This window comes from Cynara cardunculus (assembly GCF_001531365.2).
Source record: "Cynara cardunculus var. scolymus isolate 2C chromosome LG 5, CcrdV1, whole genome shotgun sequence".
In the NCBI taxonomy this organism is placed as follows: Eukaryota; Viridiplantae; Streptophyta; class Magnoliopsida; order Asterales; family Asteraceae; genus Cynara; species Cynara cardunculus.
This window is the reverse complement of record NC_037532.1, coordinates 13,782,648-13,798,949: the sequence shown is the minus strand read 5'-3', so window position 1 is coordinate 13,798,949 and position 16,302 is coordinate 13,782,648. Positions and strand designations below refer to the sequence as shown.

At 33.2% G+C, this 16,302-nt stretch overlaps 2 protein-coding genes across 3 annotated transcripts in view; both read right to left on the bottom strand.

Annotated features, from left to right (window-relative positions):
* Window positions 1-6,307: 6,307 nt before the first annotated feature.
* LOC112512842 (probable LRR receptor-like serine/threonine-protein kinase IRK) lies at window positions 6,308-10,008 on the bottom strand. Its single transcript, XM_025118979.1, has 2 exons — window positions 8,534-10,008; window positions 6,308-8,090 (listed from the first exon to the last, which is right to left on the bottom strand). Exons 1-2 carry the CDS (start codon window positions 10,006-10,008, stop codon window positions 6,641-6,643), a joined length of 2,925 nt encoding a protein of 974 aa, XP_024974747.1. The 3' UTR covers window positions 6,308-6,640.
* A 3,588-nt stretch (window positions 10,009-13,596) lies between these two features.
* Window positions 13,597-16,302, bottom strand: part of LOC112512527 (vacuolar-sorting receptor 1-like) — a 6,916-nt gene continuing 4,210 nt past the window's right edge. Inside the window, exons 9-13 of one of the 2 annotated variants that reach the window (XM_025118534.1) lie at window positions 15,609-15,675; window positions 15,232-15,395; window positions 14,988-15,030; window positions 14,924-14,952; window positions 13,597-13,695 (exon numbers count right to left, since the gene is read on the bottom strand). In XM_025118534.1, coding sequence (XP_024974302.1) covers window positions 13,597-13,695; window positions 14,924-14,952; window positions 14,988-15,030; window positions 15,232-15,395; window positions 15,609-15,675 — 402 coding nt within the window. Of the gene's footprint in view, window positions 13,696-14,923; window positions 15,031-15,231; window positions 15,396-15,608; window positions 15,676-16,302 lie in introns of both variants that reach the window. The other variant, XM_025118533.1, reaches the window with a different exon arrangement.

Sequence of the window (16,302 nt, the reverse complement as noted above, 5' to 3'; positions counted from 1 at the left end):
ATCATGTAAAAATAATTTGTACTTAGGTATGCATCCCAGTGAAATCTCATGAAAACTCACCTGATAACGTAGATTGCTTCATATCATGTAAAAATAATTTGTACTTAGGTATGCATCCCAGTGAAATCTCATGAAGACTCACCTGATAACATAGATTGCTTATCTAACGCTGCTGACTGGTAACCTACAATTTATAATAACAAATAGCATATAAATGATTAATCTCTCCCAAAGGCTACATAAAAGTCAACTTACGGTCAACTACGYTGGCTAGGGTCAACCTTGGTCAACTATGCTTAAATGCTCCTCACATCAATCAAAATTATAGAAACGTGAGTTCCAACATAAGGTGTATTGTCTAGCTATATATCTTAAAAGGACTAAGTCTGGAAGAAGGCCAGAGCCTCTGTAGACGACCAGAGCCTCTAGTTGTATTGACAGAGCCTCTGGGCTCTTAAGTCCTTCTAGACCAGAGCCCCTCTGGTTGTATACCACACTTAGAAAATATTTAGTAACCCGTCCATCGATCATCTGGTTCTAAGTCACACTTAGAAAATATTTGCCATTCAGGACCAGAGCCCCTCTGGTCTCTCTTCCAGAGCTTCTGGTCTTCATGACCAGAGCCTCTGGTTGCACTAACCCATACTTGGAAAATATAACATATGACCAGAGCCCMTCTGGTCTCTCTTCCAGAGCTTCTGGCTTCACGACCAGAGCCTCTAGTTGAACCAACCCATAGAAAATAATTCCACATCAAGGACCAGAGCCCCTCTGGTTTCTCTTCCAGAGCTTCTGGTATTTCACAACTTGATACAGAACTCTCATGTAGAGCTTCTGTATCACGTAACTTGATACCAAGCTCTCATGCAGAGCCTCTGGCTAACATGATACAAAGCTCTCATGTAGAGCTTCTGTGTAATATAACTTGATACAGAGCTCTCATGCAGAGCTTCTGTATAACATTCTTTAAAGTGGTTTTTAACAGAATGTTATACAGCGTGTTTACCAAATGAAATCTAAACTTTAAAATCGAATCCTAAAACACGAAGTTTGGAACATGAGCCTTCTAGAGTTCTATACAGGCCAAAGACACAGCCAAACGTTGTAACAACATAAATTTTGGTTGAGTATTTACCTCTAAACGACGGGAAAGCAGGGGGTTCTTGCCTGGTCTTGAACTCCGGTTTTTTCTCTCTCAAGCTCAACGATTTCCTTCTTCTTTTCAAATGAATAGCGACCCTAACTAGTGCCCATAATTTATACTCAAACGATTTGGCCTATTAGTTGACCAAATCGGCCGAATCCCTAGTTTTAGGTTGTGAATGGCTTCTCCACAGCCTGCAACCGGCATGTCACAGTTTCCCTTTTTGAACCAGGCACCGCCTGTTCCTCTTCTGCCTCTCTCGATCGTTGACAGCAGGCCACCCTGTTGCAGGTCTGTTGCCTATTTACAAAACAGGTCCTTCTGGTTTGGACCTGCTTACACACGACCCAATCCCTTAACTTTCGTAAATTGACAACTTTCATCCATGTCTTGACTTCTTCCTTCACTTTTGGTCTGACTTTTAAACTTATTTCAACCATCTATTTTTATTTAATATATATATATATATATATATATTCTTAAAATAAAATACTAATAAAGATAAATTATTTATTCCACAAATTTTTGGGTTTTACATCAACACCTATTAAAAGTCGTAGAACGAGTTCGAGAATGGTGTGTATATGCGACGTCTCGAACACTATTCTCCAATTATAGTGTTTTCAATATTTACTCTTTTAACCATGATCCCGATTGTGGCAATCGAATAATGTTAGCAGGAAGGATTCAAGTTAATCAAATCTTAAATGCTACTTTGTTGTTTTAAGATGGTTTTTGTTCTTTTAATTTATAATACTTTTTGTATTATATTTGTTTATTACTTAACCAGTTGATTTGTAATATGTAACAGGATCTCTAAAAATATTTAAAGAATCAAATAAAATAAATAATTAATGTAAAATGAAAGTACAAGTTCTAATGAGCAAATTACTAGTTATAGTTAGTGGACCATTTGAGGGATATAAAACATTCTTACCAATATTCAATAATTATCATCATTATTAATCTTAAGAATGTGAACAACTGATTATGATGTTTGAGCAAATGCTCTCATTAGGAGGGACTAAACTCAATGACTTTTTCCATTTTCCATTTCCCATTTTCCATATTCCATTCATATAGGTGTATATTTTTTTACTATAAATTTAATAATTACCATCTTAACAAAGAATTTACTTGTATTATTATATTTAAAATCGCTATTTTATCTGTTTCATAACTTGTTTTATATATCCTTCAACTTTAAAACATTAAAGATGATTTTGTTGGGAACCCTAGTGTTTGGATCAATTTACATGCAATTTCGACTAATCTTATACATTTAGACCTTTGTTTGTTTTTTTCATTTTAAGCTCTTACGCACCATTTATGTCTGATTTTCAAATTTAGACCGTTTGTTTTTTCTTTATTTTTAGAGTCTCTTATATCTTAATCAGGCTTGAACAAAAAGAGGTAACCTGATCTCTTATATCCTCTTAATCATTTACCACGTCTTCATCTAACATCACCTCCAGCGTTCTCTCAAGTTGAACCCTGCCTCCATTATCTTCTCTCAAATTGACCAAAATCAAGTCCAAATCAAACCCCTGCCTCCATCCGTGTGCATTTTCGTCCATGTGGGGTCTGGTCCCTATGGGTTCTCGTAGTTGTGTGTTTTCGTCCCTGTGCAGTGCGTTCCTTGAGGTATTTTCATGTTTTTGATTGTGTTCTTGTTTTTGATTGTGTTCTTGTGCTATCAAGATCATAGATTACTTGTTTTTGATTTCTCTCATGGGTTTGGGTCTTGAGGTCATTCCTATGGACCAGATTATGAGGGACAGTGTAGAGAGTTTGAAAACCAAATGGTTTATATCTTAAATAAGATCTGTTTAAAGATTATTACCAACTTTCTTGAATAATTGTAGCTAGTTATACTAATTTCCCCTTTTTTATGATGTGTATGAAATGTATGGCAAAAGAATTCTTGACTCTTTTTTTTTTTTTTTTTTCTCTATTTTATTTATAATTTTTTGGGGTGAACTAGTTAGGTTGTGGCATACTACTAGTTAAGGCTTAAGGGATGTATGTAAATCTAATCTTTTCTGAGTTGTAGCCATGAGGTTCACCTCCTATAACTCTAGGCCATTCATAATATCCGTATAAACTGATCTTGATACTCACAGAACGGTTCCCCAAAAAAAAGTTACTAGGAGTGAATAAGACCACAACTCTAGAATCATGTAAGTTGTAGAATAATCAATTACACATATTCAGACGTTTGTCAGTTTATAAAAACAAACTATTGATTCAAATTTCAGACTTTGGACGTTTGTCAATTTACAAAAACAAACAGTCTTATTGATTTAGATTTTAGAATTCAGCATCACTTTTTATAAATCAGAAGTAAAATAAGACTTCAGACTTCTTCAACAATTCTTAAAAAATGAATGCGACCTTAAACTAATATTTTGAAATGTGGAAAAATAAAAAAGGAAAGAAAAAGAAAAGCAAGTAATGATATGACTAGTGTTTGAATTAAGAAACAAACATGTGTGGTGTTATGACTCATACGTTATCCCCACCCTCTAAAACCTTCCAAAACCATTTCATTGCATTCATGACTTCCAATATAAGCATCAATTATTTCCACCAAAACTCATCATTCAAATATTTTTAGAAAGGTGATATTAAGTTTATTCTAATATATATATATATATATATATATATATATATATAAGCATCAATTATTTCCACCAAAACTCATCATTCAAATATTTTTAGAAAGGTGATATTAAGTTTATTCTAATATATATATATATATATATATATAAATATAAGGATTAGATAAAACGAGAACCATAAATATATTACAACACTGTGAGAGTCGATATACAAATATTTTTTTAAATGATATTTTTTCATCAAATATTAGTATTTAAGATATTGTTTCACATATACTTGTTTCATAATATGATAATTTCACATGTATCTGTTCCCATCACGTGAATATATATATCTTTTACGTGCATTTTTCATTTCACTAGATGAACCAATTTTTTTTTCCATATTTAATTTATTCACAAGGTGAACACAAATATATGTTAAACAATATCCTAAATCATGAGTTTTGATAAAAAAAAATCATGTAAAAGAATATTTTTATATCGATTCTTACGGATTTGTAATATATTTGTAGTCCTCATTTGATTATCATCCGTGTTTTTGGGGTTGTGTATTTTTTTTTTCTCAAATCCCTTTTCATAAGGGCATGTGAGTAAGGAATGAGATAAGAAATTAGGTGGTATATAAGTGACGAGAAGGTATAAATATATATATATTTTTTTTCCATAAAAAGTTATGATTTAAGATTTTGTTTCATATATATTTATTTTATAATATGATTGTTTCACATGTCTTTGTTTTATAATATGAAAATTTTTATGTATATTTTTTGTTTCACTGTGTGAACAAAAAAAAGTCACACATGTATTTTATTTAAGAATGTGAACACAAACATAACCTTAAATCATACAATCATGTAAAAAGTATTTTACATTGGTTCTCATTAGTTTATAATTTTTTTTTTCATTTGATTACATTTATATATACACACAAATTTTTTAGAATGTGAGAAAAAATCTCAACCATTAGATAAAAAATTTTAATGGTGAAAATCTTAAGGAGATAATATGTAAATATACACAAACTTATGACCAATTTAAAACACCTATTAAAGTTGAAGGGGCATTTTGAATTTTTTGTAAATTTAAATTACTAATTCACTCATATTTCAAAAAACCTACCCACTTTCTTTTTTAAATAAAAATTAGGTTACCCCATTTCTTTTAAATTAAATTATATAAACTATAATCAATATTTTATTTAAACAAATCATACAAAAATAACGAGAATATAATTATATTTAATATAAGGTATTATGTATTTTTTAAGATCCGCGTGTAAATCTTAAATTGATTATGAAAATCGGTTATAAGTTATAAATTGATTCATGTATACGTTATGATTAAGATCCACATGTTCATATATGAACCGATATAAACCTACTTATCATTGCCTAATAACGACTTGTGGGGATCTTTTGCGTTTGGTTACATCTCAAACCGATGAAGAATATCAATGTTCGTATTCACATATGAGATTCAAGCAAATGAGGATTTAATTCGATTTGTAGATTGTAAAATCGTCAATGATTTGATGGTAAATTATATCAAAAATGTATCATTATCAATATCCAAAAAAAGGTCTTAGATAAATTAGGATATTTATTTTTTTTCATAATTTATCTTAATCAACGAAAAAAATTCTTAAAACTTAAAATTTTAAACTAACAATAGAGATTGTCAAACATTTTTTTTATCAATTCCATGTTATTGTTAAATATTATTTGTTTAAAAAAACATATACGAGTTCAAAATAACGACAAATTATAGAAGTGGTTATATAAAACATTTCAAAGATGCGGATAATTTATGTATATTTATTAAAAATGAATTAGAAATACAAAAAAAGCTTTTGAAAAACTTGATCATGGAGTAAGTATTTGAAGATGGGTTTTTGTTTAGTGGAAATCTGATGTGACAAATAGATCAAATGTTTTTGTTATTAACTCTATGATTTTAAAAATTAAAATAACATATAGTACAAGTTACCAATGCATATTATTACTTTTTCTTTTCGTGTTTCCAAGATACTTTTGACACCTTTCACTCATGTCTTCACCATCTCATACCTCTATGTCTTCTCTCCCCAATGTGAGATTCAAATTGATATTCACCATGAGTTATTAAAAGTCTTTTCATTTATCTCTCATTCAATTACTCTAGAACTCTCGGTTTCGCTCTCTTGATTCTTTGTTCTTGGTGTAAATCGAACACATTTGTGGAGTCGTTTAAATATATTGGATTTTAAACTGTCATACAATTTTATTCATCGATAGACTGTAATTGAAACCATAACTCTTATTATATTCAAATTGTATTAATATGTAAAGACCAAGTGTAATTTATATCATCGTTAAATCTTCTTTAATAAAATCAATGAAACTTCAAAACCGTTAAATCTATGGCTCTCATCGCATTGTACAAATAGACAACCAATAAAGTGAAAAAGAAACATATGATTTTAGCATGTGCATACTTTTGAGACATATTGTGGGGTATAATTTATAAAAGAGCATACAACACAATCATTTGTCGCCATTCACAAACAAAAAACACAGAGTCAAGCCAAAAGACAAAATTGCCCTGTAAATTTGTGATTTTGTAAACTACAACAAATATCCACAAAAGGGTTAAAAATAGGAACCCTAGAAATATTCAACTCGACACCAACAGAAAACATCTCAAAACCAAATACAACCAAAAGTATGGGTCCTAAACCTATATCAAACAAAAGGCAAAATGCTATCGCCAAAGATCCGAATTCTTGCCCTTTCCGGATCCAGATCTGGGTCGGATTTAGCTCCATATACTCCACGGGTTTCTTTTGGATCTGAATTTTCCGATATTCGTCTTTGCCAGCAGCATTTTGCCCTTTTCATTCCAATTCTTCGTGGCCTTCCGAAGGACACCGAATCAACTCGAGAATCTTGATCACCTCTTCCATATCGGGACGATTGGATGGCACCTGCGATGCACACACCAAACCCAGCTTAATTACCGAAATACACTCATCGATCGGAAAATCGGCCTTCAACTTTCGGTCAACGCATTCCTCGGCTCGACCACCGTCCAACACTCCTCGAACCATATCACACAAAACGACCACATCGTCCTCCATATACTCCACGGGTTTTTTCCCCGTAACAACTTCAAGTACCAAAATCCCAAACCCGTAAACATCACATTTCTCGGTTATTTTCACCGTTTGGCATGCGAATTCGGGAGCTACATACCCGAGAGCGCTCTGAATCTTGCTGCTAAGAACATGACGGTCTAGCGACGGTAGCAGCGTCACCAAACCGAAGTCTCCGACTTTGGCTTCACCTGAGCAATCGATCAAAACATTGGTCGATTTCATGTTGTAGTGAATCACATTCATCCGGTGCAAATGAGCCAAACCCCGAGCCGTACCGAGTACGACATCGAACCGCTCTCGCCATGAGAGGGTATTTTCGGAATTTCCTTCGTGAAGATGCTTATACAAGCTTCCACTCGAGACGTATTCGTTGATCAAAAGTTGTAAAGATGGAGTCCAATAATACCCTTCGAGTAAAACAAGATTTGAATGCCGGATCATCCCGAGCTTCTTTACCTCCCGATCAAAATCTTCTCGAGACTTGATTAAACCGGGAACGTGTAACTTCTTGATCGCAACTGACCGACCATTTCTGAGCGCCGTCCAGTAAACCACCCCGAACCCGCCACGCCCCAATTCACAGTCCTTGTTAAGCAATGCATGGGTCCCGGAGACAAACTCGGCGTCACCGGTGAACATCACGAGTTTCCCGTAATCAGAGCTCGGCGAGCGGGTATGGCTGAAATCGTCTCCACCGGAAAATGTGAGGGCCACCGCGGCAGATCGTGAAACTGAGTTCCGGACATGGAGGTTGAGTATTGTAACAACAATCACGCCCAACGCGATGAATACAGCAGCACCGATGGCAATAATGGCAGAGATACTAAGTATGATTCGTTTATGACTGAGGTTCAGCGAGGAGGACCCTTTGTCAGAATGTGACGGGTTTGGGTTCAGGACTATCGGCTTCGGGTGTGCACCGGGGCATGATTGGTTCACGATCGACCCGCATAGGGACGGGTTATCTGAAACCGAAGAAAGCGGTATCGTGTTGAAAAAACCTCCGAGAGGAAGTTCGCCTTCAAGATCATTATGGGATACGTTAAACGTTACGAGATTCGAGAGGTTTGTGAGCTCTTTGGGTAAACTTCCTGAAAGATGGTTGAACGATAAATCAACCGACTCAAGCTCCACTAAGTTCACGATCCTGACCGGGATTGAACCGGTAATGTTGTTCTGAGCCAAGATCCTGCAAGTGAGCACGATTAAGAACATTATAGAGAAGATTTACAACATTTGTTGCAAATGGTAAATCATCTACAAAGTATTACACTATTTTTATACCAGAAAAGAATAATGCAACCTATATTTATATTTACATGATAGACGAAGAATTGTGCGAGAATAAAAGTTAAGATGAGGAGCCTAAGAAAGGATCTAGAGCCTTCATCACTTCTAATCTCACCCCGCCCCATGAATTGCGCTTATCACGAGAATTAATCCGGTGCATCTCGGTGCACCACATTATTGCCGATCTTCGATTAGCATTTGATCGAAGGGTGGGAAATCCTTTCTTATCCTTCTCACCATGACTTCTATTCTTACAGAACCCAATCCTTAGACAATAATTAATTTGAACCAAATTTGATGTTTTACTAAAATAATAATAGACAGTAACATACGAAGACTTACAGGGTGCGTAAAACCGAACAGTTTTCGATCTGGGCCGGAATCGACCCAGTCAAGAAGTTACCATCGAGGCGTAGTTCGTTCAATAGAGCCGCTCCACCGATCTCAGCAGGAATGCTGCCATTGAGCCAATTGTGGCTTAAATCGACCACATTCGCAGCTTTTAAACCTCCCAAACTTGGGGGAACAGAACCAATTAAGCCATTAGAGGACATATTCAAGAACACCAAGCTACTAAAATTTCCGATTGATAACGGGATCACGCCGGAAAATGAGTTGGAAGATAAATCCAAGATTTCAAGAGTATCAAAAGCAGCAGCAGTTTCTTCACCAAATTCAACAGTCCCAATAAACTGGTTGCCCGAAAGAGAAACACCTTTCAACCTTAAGCTAAATGCCCAAACAGGAATGGTTCCGGTCAATAAATTCCGGCTAAAATCAACGACGGTTAGGTTTAGACACTTTGCCAATGATTCCGGCAAGTTCCCAGTGAATTGATTTAACGAAAGATTCAAACTTTTCAATGATTCAAGATCACCAAATGAGGCGGGAAACGAACCTGAAAAGTTATTAACAGAAAGATCCAAGAATTCAAGACTTTTTAGACTTCCGATCCACTCTGGGAGCTCTCCGGCGAAGTAATTCCCTCTCAAATTAAGCACATTGCATAAACTAAGCTTCTGCAGAGATAAAGGCATGGTTCCAGTTAAATAATTATCACTGAAATCAACTGATTTCAGCAACAAGCATTCTCCGATCTTCTCCGGCAACTCACCGCTGAAATTATTGCTGCTGAAGTTAAAAACCCTTAAATCAAACAGAGTCTCGATCTTTTCTTTTGGGATTTCGCCTTCAAGAAAGTTATTTGATAAATCGATTGATCTTAAGGAAGTCAATAACCAGATGCTTTTTGGTAATCCACCTGATAACTGATTGGATGAAAGATCAACATTTTGCAAAGTCAAACAGGAAGAAATTGAATCAGGGATTTGACCAGTTAACTTGTTCTTGGCTAAAGAAATGGTTCTAATTGACCCACATTGGATGAACAGTGGTTCGGGTATGGACCCGAAGAAGCCGTTTTCACTCAAATCAATCACTTGTGAGTTCTTAATGATTTGTGTTAAAATGGGGTTACTGATAAACCCAGTGAAATTGTTTCTAGAGAGAGAAAGTGTATGAAGAAACTGTAACCTCAACAAGCCTTTGCTGATGTGACCCGAAAGAGATAACCCATCTAAATGGAGCTCCGTGACCCGATTGGAATACGGGTCGCATGTAACTCCGAACCATTTGCAAGGACTGTCGTCTTCTTCCTTCCATGTTGAGAGCTTAAAATAAGGGTCTCGTATGTCTGCTTTAAACACCATAAGACCCAAAACGTCGTCGTTAAGGGCTACATTCAGAGAGTTGGCCGAAAGAATCGTCTCCGACGATAACAACAACAGAAGAACAGCAGCAATCAGTTTCGTCCACATTTTTGGTTTCTGAATAATGGGGAGGGGGATCTAAATGGGCATGGAAGGTGTTTGAAGGAAGTCCTGAAAGAAGATTGGATACATCAGAAGGTTGAAATTGAGAAAAAAGAAGAAATGAATCTATGGCGGAAACGAGAAGAGAAGGTGGAGGAGATAGAGAGAGGAAAACGGCGAAAGAAAAGGGGTTGTCTGGTCTGGTGTGTGGAAGTGTGCCGTCTTTATGGGTGGTGGAGTTATTGGTGATGATGGATGCCGGAGGGAGGAGACCCCTTTCTTTTCCTTTTTTTCCATTTCTTCTTGTACAAACACACTTTATTATTTTCTATTTAAATAATTTATTTTAAAATAAATATTTTTATTTTTTGTTGTTCTATTTTTTGTTATAAAGATGAGATAATTATTTAGTTGATTAAAAAAATATAATAATTAATTATATAATATTATAAAACATTTGATAAAAATCTTAAAAAATATTTGTTATACATGAATTATTTTTTATTAATGCATATTACTTAAAATTTAAGAATACAAGTAAATTGTACGTAAGTACAATTTATTAAAACTTCATTTTTGAATTCGTATAATTAACTGCAGATAAACATAATCAAATATAGGATAAACATCTTATTTTAAATATAAAAAATCTGATATATAATTAGAACAATAATTGAGTTCTAACGGAATCATTATCTTTATAAAAATTATATTGTTAAGTCAAATATAAATTATTTCGTTATTAGACCTAAATTAAATTATAATAAAAAATTAAATTAATGAAACTATACAAAAAAGAGAGCTTTTAAATTATTAATTTGACATTAATATCGATATACTTTTTCAAAAAAAAATTTAATATCTTCAGATTAATTTTTATTCAAAAGTAAAAACATTGTCTTTCTCAAAACCACATAAAGTGTAGTATATCAACAAAGAAAAAAAAAATAAAATAAAAAGTTAAAATAAAAATGTATCTTGTTACATTACATAATTATTCTTCTAATTTTAGGTTTGATGGCATACGACATTTTAAAAACTTAAGAGTTAATGTTTTAAAAGAAATACATAATATTTTAAAAAAAACATATTAATAAATTTATTTAAGAAGTGAAAAAGAAAGTGAAAAGAGGAGTGAGGAAGAATTTGAATAGGTTGGGAAAAAGTGAAGAGCAGTAATGAGTCATGAGTAATGAGCGTGTCTGGTGGGGACTGCATTAACTCCAACCCAATTCTTTTTTCTTTTTTAAATATTATGTATATAATAAAAAAGTAAAATATACAAAAACATATGACATGATGATGGTATTTCACACCCTCATGCCCATCGCATCATCATGTTGTCAAAACATTCTACATCTCATCATTTTTATTCCTATCTAAATACCATATCAATTTCATTTCAAAACAACCACTCACCAAAACCCAACCTTTTTTCTTTTGCTTCGTTTATATTTATTAGAGTATTTACATCAGTTATGTTAAAATAAAAAAAATAAATATTTTAGCAGTTTTTTTGCTTCAACAGCTATATTATCATCTATGTTAAAATAGAGAAAAGATGATAGAGATTATGAAAATATCTAGATTTAAAGAAATCTCTTATAATAATTTAATTATATTCAGTCAGTTAAAGTTATTGAAATAAAATGTGTAGGAGAGAAAAATAATATACATATTTAAATAATAAAAAATACAGTTTAAAAAAAGAAGATATGTAATTAGGAATAAAAACAAGAGTTCCCTTTGTTGGGTAAGGGTAAAATGAAAGAGAAAGAGTCAAAGGTAAAGTCAAACAAAATCTCACTGCTCCTCTTTTGGTGTTTTCACAAAATCCATACTTTCATGTCTCATTTTTTGTTTTTATTTGTTACATTTTTCTTTCTTCTACTTGTATCCATCCAAACACATATCTTATTTTGACCTTTTTCCAATTTTATAAATTCTTTAAATAAATAAGAAATTGAGTCCAAACCTTTCTCATAATTAGGGATACTCAAAAACCCGATCAATCCAACCCAACCCAACCCAACACAAAATAACTCAACCCGAAACAATCTGATGTCTAATCGAATTGTAAAATTGTCAAACCATAGGTATTGGATTGATATTGGGTTACTATTATTTGAACCTGATATCCTTTTATTTCTTAGATTTAATATGATTGTTAAATTTATATTAATATGTACATTAGACAATTACACTATTATGTATACTCCTCATATACACATTTTTAATCTATTCATATATTTATATAACTCATTCGTATATATGTTCAGTAACTGTGAACATATATATGTAAATTAAAAAAAAATTAATTGAATGTGATATACGTAAGAAGTGTGGATAATTTGTATCAAATGGTTGATGATGAAAAAAAAATTATGAGTAAAGAAATAACATATTCCAGGTTAGAAATATAATTTTAATGTACCAAAGTATCAACCCAACTAACCCAACCAACCCATACGGATAGGGTTGGGTTGAGTTAAAAAATTTCAAACCGCAAACATTAGGTTGAGTTGTTCAAATGTCTTCAACCCGATCAACCCAACCCATAAACACCCCTACTCATAACCATTGCCATTAAACATTGAATAAAAGTATCATACAACAAATTGGTTATTAAACAAATAGCATATAATTTCGCAAACCGACTTTAAATATCTCCATAAAAAACCAAAAAAGATGCCTCTCGCTTGCGATTATAGCCTACCATCTAGCTAAAAAATAAGTAATTTAGCAAAGGAAAATCTTGACTGGTTATGACTAAAATTTTAGTCATCAAAATAGCATTGAATGCAACCATTTCCCTGATAAATACCAAACGGGAAAGAGTAGCCTAGCAACCCGACTTGTCGAGTAAGAATCTTAAGATTCTTGATTTTTATCATATTCATCCGGTGAGATAATGTGACTTGGTAAATGCTTATCAGATAATAAACAACCCTTTATTTTTGCATTTTCAATATATGATATAACTTGATTTTAACATAAATAAAAATAATTAAAAAAAGGGGATTGGATTAGGGGTGGGGGTCTGCACAAGTACATGGGGTTTGGGCGTAAAGGGCGGAGACAGACAGAGAATACAACAAAAAGCAAACAAATTAATTGCGTCGTAACGTTGCAGTTAATTTGGTTTTAAATAACGCCCCACCCACACATCTCCATGCTTCATAGTCAACTTCTTATTATTTTATCTTTTATTTTTTTTTCTAAATTATGTATTTAATTCAAAAATACCCCTTCCTCCCAAAAATATGTATTTAAAAGAAAAACCATCTATGTTAACTTCATCTGATAAGGTAAATGACTTGATAAACACTCACCCAATTTGATACACCACAAGAAGATATACAATGGAGGATATTTTAAGTAATTTGTTTGACGATGTTGATAATAATACCAGATGAAACATACCTCAAAAGCCAACTCGTTTACATACATTAGACAATATCAAATTAGACACGACAAACGAGCATACCATCAAGAATCTTAAAAATGTTTTTTTTCCGGAATTTATCACTGTCCAACGAATAAATTGTTTGAATCTAGAACATAACATCTCCGAGTGATGCTTTTTGTTGCCGTTTAGATGTCTCTAAGAGATCCGTGAACCGAAACTTCTCCTTCACCATCCAAGGGCATGTATTGCGCCATGATGGCCCGGATCTCCGAATCCATGTATCTCTGCATGTGAAATATTAATATACCAACATCACCACAAGTTTATCAGGGTGAAACACACGTCTGCTAGAGTCGAGGGTCAGCTTAACTAGTCGGATCTTGAATTTGCTCAATCGAGGGTACAAGTTCAAGTTTCCTCAAGGCCACTAGAGAGTTTGCCTAATTGTTAAATTTAGAGAATCTCCGATAGATTCTTTATAATATATTTAAGATGGAGTATCAAAAGCTAAAATCTTTAAAAAAATTACATTGAACTCGACATATACTCTATTTTCGAGATTTCAACATTACTTATATTACTAGAATGTTGGATATATTTAATATCCCTACAACTTTTACATGGAATGCAAAGAAAATTCAACTTAATTGATGGGAAGAATAAAAAATAATTTAAAGTATTAGGGGGTGTTTGGGATTGTTTATTTGAAACAACTTATATTTTTCTCCAAAAGCACTTATCAACTTATTATAAGTCATAAGGGTTTAACTTTTTCAAAAACTTTTTATTACCGGTTTGGCACCGGTATAAATTGTTTATCCAAATACTCAAAAGTGATTATTAACAGTGTCACACTGGAATAAGTCAATAAGTTGTTTTTATAAGCAATCCCAAACACCCCCTTAAGTTATGTTTTTAGTCTTTTTGTTTGTTAAAAAATTGCGATTTTTGTCCCCATGGTTTAAAAATTGCGTTTTCTTCCCTATGGTTTGTAGTTAATTGCTATTTTTCGTCCTTATGATTTATAATTCATTTTTGTTTTGGTACTTGTGGTTCATAACTTTTTACTATTTTGGTCCCTTGTAGTTAAAGGTAAGAATTAGTTCAGGAACGAAAATAATAATAAGTTGCAAACCATTGAGATAATTTCTAAACCACAAAGACGAAAATAGAAATTATTGACAAACCACATGAATGAAAATTGTAATTTACTCAAAAAAAAAATTTGGTCAACATTAAATTTTAAAAAATTCTATAAATTTGAATATTTTTACATTCTTCCTTGGTTTTCTCTGTTTTTGGGAACTTTTTTAAAAATCTTCTGGAAGCAAGAAAAATATTCAAAATTTTCATTTTTTATTTTAAAGAATCTACTGAAGATGTTCTTAGCACCCATAGAATTAGTATGGTGCATGCAAACTGGTCCAGACAACCATAGTTACCCAAAAAATCAGATTAACCTGAAAAATGGTGAGTAAGAATATAAATTGAAGGAGAAAACGTAAAGCGTACCCGAACCCTGTACTTGTAGAGCGTATATCCTACGACTCCAATAGCTGCCAAACCAAAAACAAACCCCCAACCGAAACCCCAACCAGCACTCGTATTATCATTTTTACCTATATCCCAACGAGCAATTACCATATCAAATCAAACGAACTAATTAGTATATCCCAACCAATAAGCAACTGTGACTACTACATGTGCAGAAAAATTACGGAAACTAGTTTTGAAACGTAATAAATTTGAATTTCTTCATGAACTTTTTATGGGACGAAGAAATATTATTTCAAATCAAACAAACTCAATAAATCTCACGCGGAGTAGAGTTTGAGATGGAAAGTTGAATACTCACTTAGACAAGTGTCGTGTTCTTTAAAATAGAGCAAATTAGCCGTGCAGCTACACTCGTAACTTCCCCATGTATTCTTGCATTTGCACTCACGACAGTTGCATATCATGTTCTCTTTGCATTCATCGATATCTGAATGAGACACGGTGAAATTCATAAAATAAATAACTAGATTGACTTTCAAAAAACACAATACAAATGCCCATATAATGACAATGGCTGCATCAAGGCCCTTCGGATTTGCAGAAAAATTGTTTGCCTGAGTTGAACGCAAAAAAGAGTAACCTCATGGGTTGCATAACATCATGAATTACTGAAATTCTTTTTGAGGAAGGGGAATAGTACCTTCGCAACTATGAACTCCGTCTCCTATGAATCCCGGTGGACACCGACAACCTTCCGTATGTCCGTCCTTAATGATAAAATTTAGCGATTTTAATCCGTAGAAGCTATAAATACAAAAAGAGCCAAAAAAAAAAAAGATACATTTATCATTGCTGATACCTAGAATCTTCAAATCCTGATACACATACTAATACACACCCATATATAATATAACTAAATCATACCAAATGAACCTATTCTTTAGGGTAAGAGTCACACAAGTCTGGTCTCCATATACGTCTTACCATCCCACCTCTAGGAATATACTAGGCTCATTTGGTATGATTTAGTTATATTATATATATATATATATATATATATGTGTGTGTGTGTGTATCAGGATTCGAAGATTCTAGGTGTTACATATATATAGGGTTGCGTTCCGTTGAGAATGTAAGTTATGGTTAGAAGGGTAAGAAGGGATTTCCGACCTTAAATCAGACATAATTGCAGATTAACACTAATAAGATGCACCGATATGCATGAGATCAATTCCCATGATAAGAGCACTTCATGGGGTGTAAATTAAAAGTGATCAAGGGTTTAGATCATTTCTTACGCTTCTCACTTTAACTCCTATTCTCACATGATCATTTGTGTGTGTGTATATATATATATATATATATATATAGAGAGAGAGAGAGAGAGAGAGAGA